Below are 21,329 nucleotides of genomic sequence, written 5' to 3'. Positions count from 1 at the left end.
TTAATGATAGGTGTGTGTTTTGTCGTGTATGTGCAGAACTGGGAGTGTGTGTGTGTGTGCGACTGAGGCAATGAAAGGCTCAATTTTCCTTACACCTTTGTTGTGTCACTTCTCCAAAGAAATCGGAGAATTTCTCCAGATTTCTGGGCCAAACGCCCCGTCGGGACACTTTCTCAGATTCCTGACGATGCAAGATTCAACAGTAAATATTTGCTATAACTGAAGAGGAAGCAAGCAATCGAGTGATTGTAGAGTTGCACACGAAATGAGACAAAAGCTGGAGTTGCTCTGAAGCTTTGCAAAATGAAGTGTTTTTTTCTTTCTGTTGAACCTCTATCTTAATAGAAATGTTGGTGCCTTCAGCGACAGTAAATTTAGAGAGCTCAAAGCTATCTTCATCTCTTACAACCCAAACGCCGAGTATCACTGTCATCTTCCTTCCCAAAGCTATACGTCTGCAGAATTACCAGCATATTACCAGGTAATAACAGGCTTCCTCTTTGCTTCCGATCATGATAATAAGTGGTCTAGGTTCTCCCTCATTGGAAGATTATGGCTTGAGGAAATGGCATCAAATAGCGGGTGTGTTGAAATGCAGGACACCAATTTATGGATGTCAAACACACGTGCAGGCAAGCCGGCAGCCGGCGAGCCTCACTCATGCAGCATTAAAGCAGCCACATTGGAACGACGGCCTTGGCAGATATTGTAGCTGGAGGTGGCGTGGTTCCTTCCAACCCAGTTGGTTCAGGACAGGCTGAGCTGGGGTCAGGGCTGGTACCCCTCAGGGAGAGGGCACCGTGGTGGGCTCATGCACATATACAGACGCAGACTTACATGCATGCTTCATACAGTCACGCCCCCAGGTGCAGAGCATTGTCACTCTCGAGTATTGTGCATGTGTTTGTGAGCACACACGCGTGTATGTGTGCGTGTGTCTATCTGTGACAGTTCCATCACCCCCACAGTCAGATCCACAGCTTGGTTGCCCGCTCGTCATTGCAGCCTGGCTGTGTTTCTAATTGACATTCTAATTGGCAGATTTGAATGCCGCCTTTAGATGGCTAATTAATTTATCTCACTGCTGTCATTAAGGTTAAAGCACCATCTGATCTCTGCGAATATACTTTGCATATATCTGCATTATCATTATGTTGCAGATTTTATTTTGGAGGAGGTGAGGAAGATTATAGCGTTGAGATTAAGCTGGCCATCTTATTATTTATGGATTCAGATTCAGATTTTTCGAACAGTTTTTTTAACCCTTTTTTTCTTTATTTGACTTTAACTTTTTATAAATAGTAATCTGATGTGAGCTCAGGTTTTTCTTTAAAAAAAAAAGAGTAAAATCACATTGATTTGTTAATACCAAAGTAGCAATTTTCCTTGGATTTCCACCATAGTTTGCGTTGCATTCAGATGTTATTAAAAATCCTCATTTCCTCGTCTCTTATATCTTCAGGTTTTCCGAACATCCGTCGCCGGTCCAAGAAAGAAAGCAGTAAAAAAAAGAGAGAGATCCAAGCTCCATTAGAATGTTCATAAAATCATAGTAAAGGCAATCAGACAGTCTTTCTCTGAATATTTTAAACATTGGGCATGTAAAATTTATGCCTAATTTGAATACTTATTAGCCGGCTGATCTCGGCTGCAGCCTTGAGTTTCTTATGCTGAGATTCATCACCGGATTGGATGTCACATTGTGCCAGTCTCTCTCTCTCTCTCTCTCTCTACCTCCCCCCTGAAAACATCACCACCTTCCTCTCTCTCTCCATCCCACACCCTCTCTTCCTCTCGCACTCCTTCACTTTCATTCTTCTCCTCTGCCTTTCTTCGTCATCCCCCACCCTTTCTGTCTATCTCTGCCTTCTTTCACTGCGTCTCTCTCCATCAGTAGTGAGCGCTGCGGTGTTAAACAGGGGCCTGTTTGTTCACAAGCACGCCTCGTCCTGGCCTCTTCCCTATTTACTTGTGTCCCGGGCAGCTGTCGCCCTGCTCTGTGTAATAGCTCAGCCCTGTTTGTTCTCCCTGCCTAGATCCTGTTTATCCTGGCTGTGGACATCCTTTAAGGCCTGTCCTGTATCTGCCCCTCGTCAAACACTCACACATGCACACACACACACAAACACAGTGAAGGGACGTGTACACACTTCTATTAAAATGGTATTTACAGGCCAAAGAATACACACGGTACCCATGTGGGCTGGGCACAAATGCACACACAAAAAAGCGCATTCACACACAATCATTATCATTGTTTGTCCCTCTCTAGTTGCATATATATGGATTCAGTCGTGGTGGTGGTGGAGGAGAAAAAGAAGCTGTAAAAATATTTGTTTTAAAATGTAAAAAATAGTAATAGGACTGGAAATATTGACAGCTTTTTAAAGCAAGGTTCCTCCATAAGAGAGTCACTATATTATTTTTTTTTAAAAAGGGGTATATTTTTAAAAATTAATTGTCTCACATTATTTTTTCCCCCATTTAAATTTTCAGCATTTCAGAATTTCTTTCTCCTGCACACAATTTGTGATTGCGGAGTGCTTAAGTTGTCTTTTATTTATTGTGAGAACTGATGTTGGCGCTGCTCTTCTCTGCCCCAGCGAAGGTACAGAGCATTAAATGCAGGGGATAATGATAAAACATTTATTACTGGAAAGAGAGGAGGTAATATGCATAATTTATGCTGTTTTTAGCACAATCATTAGTGATATTCATGATAGAATCCTTTCTTCATCCCTTTTTTCTTCTTCTCAATTTTTACCCAAGTTTTTCCATATCTAATAGATGCTGACAGAATTAATTCAATTTCCTATATTTATTTACACTTTTTAAAATGTGGCTTTGACTTGTAAATCTGCCAGCAGAAACTTTGATCGCATCTCATCGACACCAGAGTTATTTATTTTTTAAATGTGGTAAAATAAATGAATGTATAAGGTTTGATTAAAGAAGAGAGTGGAGAAAAACATGATTCAAGCCAATAAGATGAATTATGAGCGTTCTTTCTCTATGGAAGCCTGCGAGGCAGATTTTCTTTAGCCACAGCAAGGATGACAAACCCATTATGGTGTTCATCACCAGCCCTGCACCATGTGATTTGGTGCCGCCTCCTCCACCTCCTCCTCCTCTTCCCCGCCACCAAATTTTAATTTTGCATGATTAGCCTTGCGTCATTAGGCAACTTCATTCAGATGCGAAACACACGAAAAATCGGACAGCTTCCAGACGGCAAATATTTTAAGAGTGCCCTCGCTTCTGTATTTTCTGTCCGTGGTGCCTGGCCGTCCTCAAAGTGCAATGGAGATATTAAGAATTAAGCACATGTTATTTAAGAATCCCATATTTTATTTATTTATATATATATATTTTTTGCCTTTAATTCCTACCAGTGTATTATGTGTTTTTAATAATGCAAATACTAATAAAGCAATGCAGGTGCTCTGATTTACAGCCAAATTTTAGTGGCTTTAAAACCACATTTAGATATTCTTCCCATTTCAGAAAGCACCAGGACATGCATCTCTTTGTATTGCTTCATTTACACAATGAATGCATAATTGCTCCTCCTGCATCCCCCCTTTCTCCTTTCCCCCCCTCCCTCTTCTTTAAATGCTTTAATTTGCAGAGGGGGACTGAGGGCTTGATAATGGAAGCGTAAAAAAAAAAAATAGGAGGGAAAAAAAGGGGGGAATTGTAACAAGAAGAGCCCTAACCGGTGCCTCTTAATCACTTCTAGGTTTTAAATCATGATGATGCAGGAGTCGGCCACAGAGACAATAAGCAACAGTTCAATGAGTCAAAATGGAATGAGCACCCTAAGCAGCAGCCAATTAGAGGCTGGCAGTAGAGATGGGAGATCAAGCGCTGGTGACACAAGCAGCGAAGTAAGCACAGTCGAGCTGCTGCATCTGCAACAACAGCAGGTAAGTTGTGTTTCTCCCCGTCTCGTCTCTCTCTCTCTCTCTCTCTCTGCCGCTCTCTCTCCCTCACACACTCCGTTTCCCCCTCGCTCTACCTCTCCGCTCTGCTGTGCTCTCTTCTCAGGCAGCGCTGGGGTGTTCTACATAGGCAGGAGGCACAATGAATTATGTTGTTTTGTGTATGTGTGTGGCGTTGTTGTTTTTTAGGCATGTGGAAAACACATTGTTTATATAAGAGGCTGTTTAGGTTGTTGGTAAATGTTCTCGGCAGTTTGTTGTGCTGACAGCGTGCTCTGCTTGAAGCTGCTGCCTCCAGATGATGCACAGAGTGTTTTGCTGCTACTGTTTTAGTTTAGAAATGCAGCTGTTATTTTTTTATTTCATGTCTTGCTTAGTTTTTTTCCACTAGCATTTGAATTTGGGAATATATTGGGGGTTGTTGCTGCCCTGTGAGGCCATGTGAGAAATGCAGCGCGTGTGTGTGAGACAGAGAAAAAGTGCATGACAGAGGGAGAGAGGACAGAGAAAGAGAGAGTGTGTTGGAGCATCAAACGGACCAGTTTGGACAGGGAGAGTGTGTATCTGCGCGCATATGCATGGGTGTATATGTCATGGCTGCGCTGTATCCACCAGAGGGCCTCCTAACTCGCCACTAGTTGGAGGCTCTCACACAGATGCAGACATTCTAACCACAGACCCACCAGCAGGAGAGAAACCTTTGACCGGGACGCTTTTGATTTATAGCTTGCAGTCTCCGATCTTCACTTCCCTTCAACTAGCAAATACTTTAGATATACTTTTTATAGTTTTTCCCCAGTTTAGTTATTTATTGTATCGATTTTATTAAATGGCGCTTCTTAGAGGCTGATCACAAATATTCGATGCCTGCTTTTTTCTTCTCCCTGCCAACACATGTTTCATTGTAGCGCTGCTATTCATCTCAGTCACAGCAAGTTGAGGGTGAATTAACTGCAGGGTGCGGGGGGAGGGTGGTGGAGCGGTTGGGGGGCAGGAGTTGTGAAAGTCAGTCGCCAGCAGAGTAAAGGAGTCAAGTGTCTCTCGTGTCTTTTCACGGTGAATGATGGCTTTGACAGTTTGCCAAAAGAGCAGTGGGAGATTAGGTCAGAGGGCCATGCTTTGGGGTACATGGAGGACAACACCGCGGGTTTTGTAACGATGCGTGCTGTCCTTTGGGCTAATGGTGAAATTTTCATGCAAGTGTGTATTTGTGTTTATGTGAATTTTTCTTTTCTTCTTTTTTTCGGTGGCAGCTGAAGCCCTGTGGTCAATTTGGCGAGGGCGGAACAATACGTGTCGATGAGTTTCTAGTTTCTGCATGTGTGTATACGGGCTATTCAGTGTAGCAAAATGAAGCTTGTCCTGGAGCACCCCCCCCCCCTCCCCCCCCTCCAGTCCACCATCACCTCTTCTGTTCCCCATAAGCCCCATACCATCCAAACACCCATTTTCCACAACCCTATTCACCCCTGCTGGTGGCTTCAGCTGCATTATAGCACTGTGGCCTCATCCTCCTGCTTTATCACCACTCTGCCACTCTTCCTACACACACACGTATGATTGGGGTCAGACCTCTCCTTCTCTCAGGCATCACTCGTGCATTTGAAGACGTTGGGTAGATTTCGGTAATTCTCTCTTCTTTTTCTTGACAAATGAATGGAAAAACCAACACTGCGCCCTAGTAAGGTGTTGAGCGCCCATGTGTGACCAGAACGCCTCTAAGGCACCTTGACGCAGATTCTTCAAGTTTCTGAAACTCTACAGGAGTGACGGAACACCATTCTTTTAAAAAGATATTCCCTTTTCTGTGTTTTGATGATGGCGGTGAAGAGCACTGTCTGACACGTCGTCTCTCAGAGGTGTTTAATCGGGTTGAGATCGAGTGGGTTTGAAGGCCGTAGCATGTGATTCACATCAGATTCATACTCAAACCACACAGTGAGTCCTAGTGTCCTTTGAAACAGAGCACAGTCATTATGGAAGAGACCATTCCCATCAGGAGAGAAATCCTAAGATAAAGGTGATCCCTGAGAAAACTTTGAATGGCTTTACATTTCATGTTATATGTTTTATTTTATTAAAATTGCAATCTGAGCAGTAGATTTAGAGATATTAGACTGTGTACTCAAAATGTAATTGAAAAGAGTGGATAAAAGTGTGTCTGTCAGTGAAAATGAAAAAAAAGTGCTGTTAAAATTTTTAAAAAGGCCACAGCACTGAGAGGTGGGAAAAAAGCAATGTAAGCATAAGGTGTCTAGTTAAGTCTGTGAGATGGACATACGGCTGAGAGCTGTGATGGTGTGCGGTTGGGGTTGGGGTTGGGGTGGGTGTATGACAGTATGCGCCTCGTAAAGAGGCCAGCCCGAGCCTTCTCCCAACCCAGAGAGAGACACATTGAAATGAGCAGTCCGGCTAACAGGTCTCTGGAGGCTTTTTAAAACAGGGGCCCTGTGCTGTTAACTTCACACACTTCCTGTGGTGTGCTCACGCTGCAAGCACAGTTCAACAAAAGGATGAGGTTAGATTTTTAAAAAAAATTATTTTATGTATTCATCTGTTAGCACTGAGCACTGCTGCTTTTGTGTGTCTGATGGATGTGATATTGACAGGTGTATATGCAGCATGGACCCTGTGTGGCCATATATGCATGCATCCATATATACATGCACTTTTTTTACGCTTCAATGCAGCTTGAAAAAATTTCTATCCACGTTTGCTCCGAGTCCATTTTGAAGGAATGCAGTTGAATGTAATTTTCCACCCACATTTGGAATGACATTGAGTGGTCCATTGGGTATAGAAGCTGCAGCCTCTCATCACGCTGCTGGGGGGATGATTAATAATAAGCACTGATGAATTCTCCACTGTCCCTATGGGTTCTGCCATTACCTAGCAGCTCCAAAATACCACCTGCAGCTATAATTAGAAAAGCAGCATCTTCAGGTCTCGACACCTTAGATTCGGCCAAAGTCTGTAAGATCAAGATGAAGTAACGCACACAGTTTTTCCACATCCAGATGTCAAAAGTTGAGATTTTCCTTTAATAATAATCCACTATTATTTCATTTAAGATAAAGTGAATATCTTTTACAAATTTGAATGTCTTTCGTTTTTATGCAGGTCATTGTGTTCAGTGTAAAAGCCACACATTTCGTTATCCAGCTATCTGAATAATAACCATTGTCACAATTAAATTTCCAGTCCCTAATTTCTGTCAGGGTTTCATCACCCCGTTCCCAAGGTTGTCTAAATAGACCTAATTTGATTTGAGATCACAGATTAGATACCCACTGTATCTGATTGCAATTTGCCAGCTGCAGATATGTATCAGAGCAAATGATGAATGTTACACAGCTCTAATTGCTATGCAAAATGATCACTATAAAAGCTCTCTTGTAGAGCAAAAAAAAAAAAAAAAAGTGCTGAGCTCATAGTAGCAATCTATTTGTCATTGACCGGAGTTAGCTTTATGTTTTAATAGTATATGCTGCCAAGTATGTACATGGAAGTCATGCATCGATCTTTGGGTCTGTAACATAATGCCCTATAATGAGCCTGTTAGTTGATTACAGTGTTCTGTAGACTTAATCCTGCCAGGGTTATCAGTGGGATTGATGAGCCAATGCTCAGAACTGCTGCCCTCCTTTAAATGGGCTGAGTTCCTACAGTAGGAGATATATTGATATTCAGAGCAACATGGAGGCATGGAAGGCTAATGTATTATGGTTGGGTCAGCCACTGTAACCAAAGACAGCTGTATGAACAACCACTGCAATCTGCTACGAGTCTAAAGACTTCACTCATTAAAATCCAGTATAATTAGAAAATGCTGGCTTCATATTTTTGTATTTTCATAAACCTGCTCCTGTGATTTTTTTTAAATTAATTATATTTTCTTTTTTGCATGCAATGTGCTTTCTGCTTGTTTGCTTGCTGGCCAAATATTTATTTTGTTCAAAAGGTGCCACTTATGGCTGACAGAGGCAGAGTTCTACATGTTGGTAAACTGGTTAGGTATGCGTTTTACCGTTTTCCTGAGGCACATGATGCAGCAAAATGCAAACTATCCAACCCCATTTAAATGAGTGCAGCATTTTGACATAAATTACAATAAGTGCGCCAAGGTGCCATCTTACTTCTAGGCTACCCCTGTCGCTACACAAGAGCTAGGCAGTGGTCCAACTTGAGAGTGACAGCAATTAACCTGCCTTCCTAGCTGTTTAGCTGGAGGAAATGGAAGGGATGAGAAATCTGACAGCAAGTGATGGGTAGTATTTAGGGTTTAGGGGCAAATTAAATTCTCCCCAAAATGAAAGTCATTAGGGAGAAAGTTACCCCACAGACAAAGGACAAAATGACAATGTGTGTGTGTGTGTGTGTGTGTGTGTGTGTGTGTGTGTGTGTAGGTGTGCTCGCTCTTATTTGACAGACATATGAGCTCATCTTCCTCTTATAACAACTCAAGTTTGTTGTTTAGTATAAACTGGGTACTGACACACAGTCTTCCCCTACCATAAACAAGCCTCGAGCATCTTTCTCTCTATGCCCTTCACCTGCCTCTCTGTCTGTCTCCTTGTACTGTATTTGAGAAGCAAGAGAGAGACACACACATACACACACACACACACAGACAAACACGCACATACCTAAGATGCAAATCTGGGCTTTGCCCTTGAGCATAATTTAAAGGCCTAATCACCCAGACTGTCCCTTTGGATGGAATAGGGAAGGAGGGAGGGGAGGATGGTGTCTCTCATTTGCACCCTTACACAAAGAAGCTCATTAGGTTTATCTTTCAGGCCTGAGATTGCCCCACTCAACTGTGTAAATAAGACACTGGCCCTGGCCTGATGCATCAATCACCTCTCAGGACAGGAGAAAGACCTCCACTGAAATATGAACGATTTCATAAAGGAGCCTTTTGTTAACCATCATCGTCTGTGTGAAGATAAGGTTTTTCTGTAAAGGCAGAAGAAGCATTAGGAAAGCAGCGTGTACTATATGTCTTTGTAAAATTATTTCCCCTTTCAGCGAAAAGGCAGTTCTTCTCTGGCAATCCTTGTGTCTGACTTATTTACAATGAAAGTCATCCTTCTTTTTATTTCAAGCCTGGCTATCAGCAGACAGTCCCCACAGAATAGTACATACAGGCCTGTGACATATAGGCCTGTAGTTTCCCCCTTTGCGATGACACTAAAGATATAGGATGTGAATGACAGCATAGCTGCTGTTTGCTCACGCTTCCCCAGACAAAACACAGTATTATTCTATTATCTATCTAGACACCACCTCTTCCTCCAACTCTCCCTCTGTCTCCCGTTCTCTGCCTTTTCCCCCCCTCCATCTTATTCTTCAGCTCGCAGAAACCTGGCCTGTCCATCTAAGTTTAAGACACATTACATGTGGCCTTCTGGAATTTACAGTGGCGCTCTCCCAGTAACTCCATTTCGTGCGGGTGTCCCTTGAGAGCATGGCGAAATGTCAAGCTGCAAAGCTTGAAAGAGAGACGAGGAGAAAGGGACAGTAAGAGAGCGGGGAAAGCAAGCGATGGAGGAATTGAGAAGAGAGGATGAAGAGAGATAGTGGAAATCTGCTGGAAATAAACACTTACGGGCATCTTATCCTCAAGCAGTTGCAGTAAGGTCAGATGAGTATACGGGTTAAAGGTGGCACAAGAAGAAGAAAACAGATCCTGCTCTGTGTGTGCACGTGCAGGCTTGCGTTTATATGGTTCACCGCTAAAAGTTGACTTTCGTGTAACTGTTTATTTTCTGCTAAAAAAAACCAAGAAATCAAGAAAAGAGTTAGTTTGAGCTCTGCAGCATTCATGTCAGATCAACTGATCTCAGCGCTGATTCAAATCAAATGATGGCTCAGATGAAACCTTTCAAGTCATCCAACTGACAGATCCCACAATTTAGTTAAGTTGATGCAAGCCACTTTACAACCCACTTCCACAACAATTCCTTCTTCCATGCTGCGTTCTGTGCACTTTATGGTTTGCATGTATGCAGATTTCCCTGAATAAACCCAGTTCTCTTAATCCAAATTACTACAGTTGTAAATAATGATATTCATTTGACTAACTGAAATATAAAAAGAAAGAAAAGACATTACCATGCAATTATATAGGAATACATTAAATGGAATCTAGTTCATTCAGCTTAGATTAGGCCTTGTGTTTGACCTGACACACTTTTTTCTCTTTTCTTTTTTTCTTATATAGTGCAGTAGCTCAGTGATAAATGACTAAGCCAGCGTTAACCTCCTCCGTGTAAATAAGAGGCAGTCATTCAGCAGCACACACTGTGGCCAATAGTCCTCTAGTCTCTAGCTAACCTCGTGTAGGCCAGGATCAATGGCCACTTCACAACTCATTTCCTTTTACGCCTCCCTAACTGCCCTGGTCCAACTCAGGGAAATAAATGGCACTGGATCTATAAGTCCACTCACGCAGACACAAACACATAAACAGCCACACGTATATACACACACACACTGTGACATACTCTGAGGGGACTGAGCAATTCTTTCAGCTCAATACCCTTCACAATAATTTATTTGCAAACTGGCTCGGTGTTGAATAGTGTATCATCTTCCGCGGCCTCACAATCGAAAACGAGCATTCTGTCATTGTTTATTGCCACTCCCCTGTCGTCGGCTTAAACTGCGTACCAGTCATTAATATGGTGGGGTGGAGTGTTAGTGTCACACACAGCCTGAATACATACATACATTTAAATGCCTCTGTTTTCTTCTAATGTGGAGTTAAGAGGAGGATGAAGAAAACACGTGCATGTGTGTCAGGGGGGTGCTTTCCGATGCATACGACGTATCGCATTGCTGACTGCATTTTCTGGAAATGGTCCCCCCCACCTCCCCAAAAAAAGGCAAGTGGCTTATAGTCATTTGATAGGCCACGACACCGCTATCCATTTAACAGAGCTTAAAAATCCTACATATGCATATGCTGGGGTGTCTTAAGCTGACAACCAAAAGACAGGATTTGCTAGAAGGCAGCTTTGGAGTGTTGTGAATTTAACAAGCATGTCTAGTATTACAGTTCCTCTCTGCTTTAGTCATGAATAGTAACAAATCAGACTCTGAAACGCATGCCCGATGGTTTGTTGTGTATCACCCCCTCCCTTCCTCTAACTAATATTAAAATGACTTCAAATCTGGTTAAGAAGATGACTAGGAAGAAGAAGCGGCATCTTTAATGTCACCGGTGCTCTCGTTCTCTAAAGCGCCCGAATCTGTGCAGATTCCAGGTATCATCCGTTTTTTCTCTCTTTTTTTTTGTTTTGTTGTTGTTGCACTTGTTAACACTTCCTGCTGCTCCGATTACCTCCATCCCTGACCCATTTTTGAATATATAAATGGCTCTATCCTTCTCCCAAGTTGTTTGTAGTTGTAACACTACGCTCTACAAGGGGAGGGGGAGATGGTCTTTACACATTGCCTCCAAACACTGTATACATATGTAAGAGAGCCAGCTGGGCTCTCAGCCCTCTCCTCTTCACAGCTTTTCATACAAATGTAGTAAATAAGCTCAGGCCGTGGGGAATTTGAAAGCTCCAAACAGGCAAACTGACATGTCACTTAGCGCTGGCTTTGGCTCTCTTCACTGCAGGCTTTAGAGCTGAAGCTGGTGGCTTTTAAAAGTGTATCAGCCAAGGTCAGGTCCTCACTTTTGCAGTCAAGGTGGAGTGCTATCTGTATCATTTACAACTTAATAATAATAATGCCAGGCGTGCTGTATTTCTACATTAAGACAAATGTAATAATTATAAAGTCAGTCAGAAGACGCTACTTAAAATGTATCATTTTTGGGTAAATACAGAGAATAAGATGTACAGAGGTTAATAATAGAAGTCACGCTGGGAATCCATTCCAGTAGAGATAGACAGGCCCACCTTTCTCCAGCCTGTGTTCATGCTCAGACAGCCTGCCATTCCTCATCAAGAACTAACCACTGCTTATTTACCCACACTGGGGACTTAACTCACACGAATTGATCAGTGATAGCAGTGGAAAGCTGCTTGTTCCACCCTAATAAAAATGACGCCCATGAGCATATGCAGAACATGCTTTGTGGGCTAGGCGCAGCACTTCAAGCTTGAGTAGACACTAAGCTGATATTGGTTTCACGCTTGAGTCTGTAGTGCGAAATCTTCCAATGGAAAGCCAGAGATTTGATTGTTTCTGCATATGCATTTATCAGAAGTTTACATGATAAATATACATTAGCCTGGTGGCTTGGCCATGCGTGGTATTGTTTCTGCGATACTATTCTTCGCGCATTCCTTTTCACCTGTTTGGACTTCATCATCCAATTCAGCGTGAACCCGATAATCCTAATTTGCACAAAAACTTCAAATGGATTTGTAGGAGTTTTTCTTGCATCGTTAGTCCTCGCCAGAATTTCTGTCACAGCAAGGAAATACTTCTTTGTTGGCACAGGTTTTAAGTGTGTGAGGAGAAAATTCCTCAGAAAATAACTAGAACTTTCTTTCTTTTTTTTTTCACAGAGTATCGCATAATTTAGACTCAGAAGTTGAGGTCTCTATCATTTGTATAGAACAACCCCCATTCGCCCATTGGCTTAGCCCTTACTTAATTTTGTAAGGTTTTTATCAAAGTCTTAAATTATGTCATTTATCTTTCATACAAATTTTAGCCATAGGTTTTATTTATTTAATACCCACTGTAATTGTTCTGTCCTTGTATGGAGTGCTATGAAGGGAATGATCATGCTTTTGGCACATTTATCAAAGCCCAGAGAGGGGAAGAAAAAAAAGAAAAGCAAAACGGAGGCCCTGTTCTCACATAGTCACCAGACTAAGAGTGCGACAGAGTGATAAATTTTCTTGTTAGGAGAAATTACATCCACTAACTTGAGCTACTTCAGCATGAAATTGAAAAAGAAGCATTTCTTGTGAATTTCCATTCTTGATTCAATGAAAGATGTAGATTAGCCTTTTGGAAAAAGGGTGGGCACAAGAATGAAACTAAAGAAGTATGATTCTGCTCACGCTTGCTTGTTCTTAGAAGCGTGATATAGGATGCTGGAAAAGTCTTTGTTTGTGGAAGTAAGGCCCAGTCAGGCTGTTGGCAGATTAAAGAAAAAAAGTGTTTAACATCTCTTTCTTTCTTTCTTGTGTGAGTCTGTTTGTGTGGTATACATTTATGTACTCAAGCACAAACCTTATGCATTTTTTTTACATTTTTTTTTTTTATCAGTAAAGCTTTCCAAGCCTCTTTGTCTACCTCACCCCTGTCACAGTTTGTGCCCATGATAGCTCCCTCTCTCCATCTCTTTCTCAGTTTTCACACACACACACACACGCGCACACGGGTGCACACGCACACACACATTTCTCCAGACCCAGCTGAGTCTAGTAGCCTGTTCTAGTGAGGGTGGTGGGGGCTGGAGGGTGGATTACTGATTGATAGACGCTGGGTGTCTGAGTGGAAGGCAGATAACTATATCTTCTGCTGCTCACTTAAAGGTCAAACACACATTGCTGTAATTGGAATATTCACAAGGCAACCGCCGAGGTACAATGCAGATCGGAGGAAAGAAAGAGAGGAGGAGAAGGAGCGCAGGACAAGATAGGTGTTACATAAGAAAAGAGATTGAGAGAAAGAACAGGGGGAGTGAAGGTGATCCATTGCCCTTCCACAGGCAGATGCAGCGGCTATTTATTGAGCTGATCTTTCGGGGAAGTGAGGCATTCACTGAAAGATACATTGCCCTCAATGGAGAGCAAGCCTGGATGAGGAGACAGGGGGCTAATGGCAAGACCAAGTAGTCACATAAACGTGTACAAATGGCTATTAAAAGTCTGTGCTCCTTTGCTTTAGTGGAAGGAAAATTGGATTGAATTCGGTTGGGCAAAAAAGAAAACGTAAAAATCATTGCAACGGATTATCTAAGGCCACACACGCATAGTCATTTATATGCTGTTTTGTGATTGCTATCTATACGCAGAATAATTGCTTGAATTGGCTGGAAAATTTGCCGTATGTGTGGGTGAGGTGAGTTCATTCACTAAGGTCAGGGTGCTCTCTTTCGATGACGCCAGGAGAGAGCAACACTTAGACTCGACACTTAACCTGAGCTCTGCAGGATGAGACAGACAGACACTTATACTATTGACCTGCAACAGCAGAGCCCCCAAGACGGGGGTCTTATACAGATGCACTTAAGGCTTGAGTTGCTTATGCACACTCACAAACAAATACTGAGGATTCTAAATGATATCACCCCAATTTAAATGAGTTTTCCTTGGCATGAAGGGTGTAGGGCACTGCTACTCAGTAGCTTTCCTGTTTTCCCTAATGATTGTTTTGTGTGAGCTTTGACTTGGTATTTTTATCAGTGGTATAATGGGAGAGGAATGCACTTAAATGCAGTTTACCTACCAGGGATGCTCCAGCTGAGGTGTGCTGGGGTTTACCTAACCTTTTATTTACTCTTATGCTCCTGGACTTTGTTTGTGCACACGCATCTTATGTACAGTGCACAGACTCACACATTTGTGTCAACACGCTGATCCTTTCTGGTGTCTGCATTTTGCAGGGTTCTGATTATTTACTAATCACCTCTGGTTGTTTATTTATTTATATAAAAGAATGTGCTTCCTTAATAGCTACAGTAAGCAAAAGGCGAATACTTCTATTTTTAATATAATGTATATACAACATGTTCTGGATAATCAGCATACTACATTTAAGAAACTGGGTCTAAGCAATTGGGGTCGTTTTCCCATAATTCCAGTTTTTTTCACCCAGCTCAGCACCTTTTCCAAATGAACTATGGCTGGCCTGAATGCCACATTACATATCAGTTATTCATCCAGCTGCGTGAACTCTACTTGTCGGGAACTGTGAACAGTAGACGAGCCATAATCACCTGAAGATGAAATCAAGCGCAAAAAGAGCTATTCCATGTAGAGACGGTTGACAAATTAAAGGAAAAAGCATCTTAAAGCCAGAACAGCTTCAAAGCAACTTGGCATAGATTCACCAAGCCTCTGGAACTCCATTCTTCCAAATGATATTCACCTCATTTGATGTTTTTGATGGTGGTGGTGCTGAGATGTAATGACCACAAAGCCAATAGCATATGATTCATATTATTTTCATTCTTCCCAAACCTCTAAGTGATCCCTTGTATAGAGACATTGCCATCCTGGAAGAGACCAATTGAAATGTTTCTTCACAAGATAAAAAGGGACACTCGGAACAACTTTTTATTGATTGGCTGTGAGCTCTAATTTGTTCCTGACCTTTCTATGGCAGCATATGAACATGGTGTTTTGCGATGTTAATGCGGTGGGAGAAACAGAGAATAAAAGCTATAGCTAATTCCAGGCTTGCTTTTGCAAAGAGAAGATTTGACCTCACACAAATTGTGTCATTTTCAAACACACACACCTCTGTCTTGCTCAACTCACACAAATACGTTCCCAGTTTCTTCTCTCTGTGTCTGTCTCTATTTTTCTTGCTCTTTGTGATAGTGTATTGTGGAGGTTTGCTGTTGTCAGGCTCTAAAGGACTTCCCTTGGAACAGCAGTAGATAAAGACCTTTGCTGAATGGTCCTGCTGTCATCTTATCTAAATGGAGTTGTACAGCACAGGTCACACTAAAGACAAGCCACCGGCTGAGAAACAGCACAAGGAAAGCAGGTACATTGTGCGGGTAAATTGTGTTTCAGTGGTGATGAAACATGGAAGAGGTGCACTGAGACAATGGATAGAAGCAGTTATTATCTCTATACGATTTGGCAAAAGTAAGAAATTATAAAGTTGAGGAGCAGCTATGCTTATTGTGATGGCTTTTGTGGCTCAAGTAAAAGATAAAAAGATCTATAGCCTGAAAGTAGAAAAACTACTGCCGTCCTTTGCTAGAACAGATCCACCATTGTATTTGCACAGAATATCTACAGTGACACCAGCAGGAGGTAGGATGTTAGCGACTGTTAGTGGTTGCAGTGAGCGACAGCAGGCTGTGCTCTCTTGTTATTGCTGGCACGGGCCTCAGAGTGTCTCAGCAGACACATCGGTGCATATGCACTCTTCAACTTTCAGACATAAACACGCACACTTTAACTGTGATGGGCAAAACAGACCCGCGTTTTGTCTTTGTTAGTGGAAAAATAAGCGCGAGGTTACACAATGGAGCTTTAGACACCCCCGCGCCCCTCCTAGCGTTCGCGCTCGTCGCTCCAGTGCGAGCCTCCTTCCTGGGGTAGGAGCGAGCAAATTCATCTCGTCAATCCTCCCGGGACGGTGTAGCTATGCAGCTCTGTTTACTGTGGTAGAAAGTTAATATAAATTTTCATCAGTGGGAGAAGTTTACACATACGATTCTATTTGTCCTTCATTATTAGCACCTGAGTCTGGGGCTGGGTAGGCATAATTGTCTACAGACACAGGCCAAATAGATGCAAGGGAAAGGCAAATAAGCACACCCGAAAATAATTTGATGCTTGTGTGTTACAATCCTCTATCCTAAGAATTCTTAATCTAGAGAATCAATAAACAAGAGGTGAGAGAGGGTGGAGAAAGAAAAGATGAGAAGAAGAAATGAACAATGTGATATGAGCGGCGGAGGGAGGCGAGAGAGAAAGGAGTTTGACTTGAATTCAAAGTGCAGCAAATAGGCAATAAGGAAATGAACAGCACAAGCAGTCAATATAAGTTTTAGACATAAGTAACACAACAAACCGATCTAATTTCTATTTTCGGCTAAATACCGCTGTATGTAGACAGAGGAAGCTGAAGTTGCTGAAAATATTGAGATAGAGGTAGCAGAGTGGGACACAGAAGCCCATTGTTCTGCTGGATAGCTTTACCTCTGTCCTGAGGCCCGAGCAGATTCTCCATGGACCTCTCCCTCCCCTTCTCTCTCCCGGTCCCTTTTTCACTTCAGACTGTTGATTTATTGGCTCATACATTAAAATGCTCATTACTCCTACATACTTTCCAAATTCATACTTTCTCCATTCTTCCCCTTTTCTCTACTCTTTCTTTCTAAGATTTCACCCATTGGTTTCTATAACTTTTTAAAAATGCAGCTTGCAGATCCAAACACCTGCATTAACTCTGCATGCTGCTATCTGCAGTCAAAAGAAGTCATCATTTTTTTAGTTTCTATCCAACCACTCAAGCAGGCGGAGTTGACTAAACCCAGCTGTGTGTTTTGCTCTGTTTGGGCTTTTTGTGGAGGTGATAAGAGAGCAGAATCTGGAGCTATGGTTGATGCACCGAGGCACCGTCATCAATCCTGACCTTTTATGAAGAGTCTTTCAACTCCTGTGAGTTACTTAAGGCGAGTGGTATCAGCAGCATCTGTGTACTGTGATCTTGAGGCTTAAAATTGATAGCAAATGCATTAATGTGGTAGAGAAAGTCTCACAGTGTTCTCACCCTTGCTTGTGGAATTATTGTTGCCTTGTTGCCTTTGCTTTGATTTATCAGCCATAGCTTCTGTGGTCAAAGGAACCTCTTTGTGTCTGTTCTGGGCCCTCTTTGCCACTAAATGAACATGCAGGAAAAGACAGGTGGTAAGTAGCAGAGCAGAGCTGGCATCAGTGACAACGGACATGCTGAAATGAAAGTGGATTGCAAAGCGGCTTGCAGATGTGGAACAACTGTATGCTGGAAACAGTATCAGCTGATCCATTAATTGATGTGGGGATAGCACTCGAATTAGCTGATGGGATCTTCAGCAGTCCCTGCATTACGATGAGCTTCCAGGACTGCAGCTGAGCTTGATTTTGTGGCCCGCCTGAATAAACTCACGCTCAGTTTAATTCAGCTTCATCTCAAAGCTATGCCTGTTCTTGCATGGAAACCCTGCGCTGTTCTCTGGTCGCACTTTGCTTGTTTCCACAAACTCCGGGCCCCACTTTTGCATTCAAACATTGTATGGGACATCTTATCCTGTTTCCCTTCTCCTCTCATTTGTCTATCCTCTCCAGCCAGCCCCTCCAAATCCATATCCATCCATCCATCTGCCCTGAATCCACTTATATAAGGAGATAGGGTGTAAATATTTTGGTATGGAGTGTCAGCGCATATCTTCCCTGCCAGCGGGCCAGCAGCCTCAGTCCAATCAGCCATGTTTGTTTGTTCAGCTTAAACTGTTTGTGCCTTGTTTTCCATGGCATGTGACTCCCTCTAGCTTGATAAAGAGTCACACTTTTTCTTTTTCTGCACACACACCCCCTCCCCACCCCCACCCCCACCCCACCCCCACCCCCTTGTGTATGTGTTCCCTGAAAGCAGATAGATAAGCCTGCTGGTGCAGTACTGTGTGTGCGTATGCATCAAGAGTGTATGTGTGAGAGTTGTCAAAGCTGTCAGCGTGACTGGAGTTGTTCTGGCCGACAGTCGAGTGTTGAACAGCAGCCCTTTTACTCCCTACAACACACATACACACACATACACACCCATGCATACGCACATAACATCTGTTCCGCACACCACAGAAAGGCTGTGTTATTATGACGCAATCCTGTTTCGTACTGATCAACAACTATTTACAGCTACTGTCTGGAACATGCAAACATCCTGTCAAGGCTTGGGCGCTGTAAATAAGTACCTGTTGAGGCTAGCTTATTTCATCCCTGTGTCATCATTCCAATATTGGCTATATCCCCCTAATAACAACAACTCCCTATGTGACTGGAGCCAGGAAGTGATCTACACTGTCCAAACACAATGTCACAGCCCTTCAAATATATCCAATTCCAATGTCATGGCTGCGTATTGTGCAGTCTCCAGGTGGATTTGAAAAAGTGGCATTCTTAGTGGATGACTTTTTTTTTTTTTTGTTCCCACTCCCCACCCTTCTCCCACCACCACATGCAATAAGCAATCTGGAGATTCGTAATGGTTTGGCCCAGTATTACAGGGCCTCCTAATGTATTTCATGCTTGTTTAAGATCTTTGCATGCTCCTTACAAAGGTGTGCTATGATGGCTGTAGCTTATTACCCAGTTCTGTATAGGACTGTAGTTCTGTATAGAGCTAGGAGACTGGGGGGGGGGGGGTGTAGTTGTAGGTGAGGGGTGAATGGATGGGGTTTTTTATTTTCAGTTTTCCCTCTCTCGCCTTCCTTCTGTCAGCCCCTTCTCACTCTCTCCTTTTCTTCCTCGCCAGTGATCTCTGCATGCCTATTAATGTAGAAGAGGAATGCCTGTGTAAACATTCTTGTTTCTCTGTTCATTTCGCATAATAGTTGCCTGTATCGCCTTTCTCCTGACCTCACTATCTGAAACCAATTACACCAGATCCATTTGGGCTGAATCTTATTTTCATAAGGATCCCCGTGTCGCGGTCTCGGTTGCTCTGTGTTATTTTCCCTCCTCCTTATTTTTTTTCCAACCTCAGTGATGGATATCAACATCAAATATGCCTCTGAGTGCCTTGTTATTTATATAGCAGGCCCTGGCTCTCTCTCTCTCTCTCTCCCCCTCTCTCTCTCTCTGTCTGGCTAGCGCTCTCATTCTGAAGAATGTGTCACATTGTGCTGTTTATACAATGTGTGCATTAATAGACTGGGGATGTCATTTTTTTGTGCATAGCAACCCAGGTTAAATAGACGGTGCGTCTGTACTCGTCTGTGTTTTTGTCCGCTCCAGCAGCTCTTCAGCAAACTTTTGATGACTTTCCTTGGCATTTGGTGCTTTTCTGTGCTTTGAGATGGGCTTCAGCTTTACCATCTCTGTGGAGTGGGAAGTGGGTGGCACAAATTGGTGCTTTTTACTGTAATGGCAGAATACTCAGAGCCAGCGAAAGTGAGGGGACGGGACTTTTATTCCTCCCTTGCCTTCCACACCATCACAGGCTCTCTGAAAAATAGCTAACCCCACTTCCACGGAAGAGGTGACAGACAGTTTGAGACATGACAAACCACTCTGGAAAAGTTTGGCCGGTGTTGATAAGGTCTGTGTTATGTTTGGAGAGGGACTCTTTATGCAGTCTGAGCAGACTTCTTTTCTAATAAGCCTGGTGTAGTTGATCTCTCCGCTTCACCCCCATGCGTCACCTCTCACGCCTGCACCTCCCTCGGTATTTACTCGGCGTGGATATTGGAAGCGCAGTTAAAAACATCTCTGTCTTTGTACTCGTGACCGTGTGAAATATATTGAGTGGCTCTCTTGACTTTGGGTATAACACAGCGAGTCATTATTGATTCGCACACAGATAAACATTTCCCCCTGACAGATACCTTGAGCTGCACTCATCAAGCAGCCTTCCCTCTAACTACTGTGTGCAGGACTCAATAAGCCTGATAATTACTTTGATTCACCAATCATGGCGAGATTAATTAGGCCCTGTGTTTTTAATTAGCGACGTGATTGGCTGCATTCAGAGAATTTGTGTTGTCTTTCAGGAAAAAGCGAGTCAAGCAGTGTTTGATTTCACATCCAGTTTGTCAACAAAACTTTATGTGGCTGTCCGCGCCTGCTTGCTGCAGGTGTTAATGTGTATTTTAGTGTGTGTTCCTAAGAAAGGCCAAGGCTCAGTTTACAGATGTCACATGCACACACACATACACACACACACACACAAAGCAATGGCAACTAGGCTCATCTTACCAAGGAGACAGATCAATGCAGTTAGGACCCAGTGCCAGTGTAATGTGTTTGTTTACTTCAGTCCAGAAAGCCTGGCTCCTCCTGAGCAGCCAGACAGAACCCCCACACCACCACCAGCACCACCTCCACCTTTACAATCACCCCCCCTCCCTCCAGTTCTGTCTTTTCATAATTGATCGAGGGGGTTGTCTGCATTCCCAAAGGGGTTAAGATGGGGCAACTTTTTTTTTTTCCTCTCTCTCTCCTGCCTCCTCCTCCTGTTTGCTCAGGATCTCAATGTACTAGTTCAAACATTGTTCCCACCAGCTGGCAGAGCTGCACCATATGCACGCCCTGTCAAGGCAGCTGTTGTCATGGATACTGGCAAGCGCTGGAAAATAAAATGAGCATCCCTGATTCCTGAGGAAGTGTCACTCTCCATCTGAGTTTTACTCCCCCCCCCACACCCCATTTCTTGCTTCTCCTCCTCCTCGTCCCCTTCTTTTTTCATCAAAAAAGCCAAACACCTGTGAAGTTGTTGTGTTGTGTGCATGTGCCCCCCCCTTCCTCTCTCCACTCCCACTTGATGCTCATGGGCCTGAACAATACAAGGTACACGCTTGTGTGGAGCAGCAGCAGCAGTAGTAGCAGCAGCTGTGCACAATGTTCTTTTCTGCCAGGCTCTTTCATCCATCTGCTCTTGAAGAATTTGAGTGAAGCTGCTAGCCCAGCTGCCGCCGTTACCTGTGAAGCTGGTGCTTGCTCGTCGCACGCATTCAGCGCACACAAGCAG

At 43.1% G+C, this 21,329-nt stretch overlaps 1 protein-coding gene across 1 annotated transcript in view; it reads left to right on the top strand.

Moving 5' to 3' along the window:
• foxp2 (forkhead box P2) overlaps positions 1-21,329 on the top strand; it is a 68,786-nt gene that overhangs the window by 5,121 nt on the left and 42,336 nt on the right. The window contains 1 exon segment of the mRNA XM_085137435.1: positions 3,740-3,926. Coding sequence (XP_084993561.1) covers positions 3,750-3,926 — 177 coding nt within the window. The 5' untranslated portion in view covers positions 3,740-3,749.

The sequence above is a fragment of the Neolamprologus multifasciatus genome, chromosome 17, assembly GCF_963576455.1.
Source record: "Neolamprologus multifasciatus chromosome 17, fNeoMul1.2, whole genome shotgun sequence".
NCBI classification, from domain to species: Eukaryota; Metazoa; Chordata; class Actinopteri; order Cichliformes; family Cichlidae; genus Neolamprologus; species Neolamprologus multifasciatus.
Note: the sequence above shows the minus strand (reverse complement) of the source record. Positions and strands in the feature narration are given on the sequence as shown.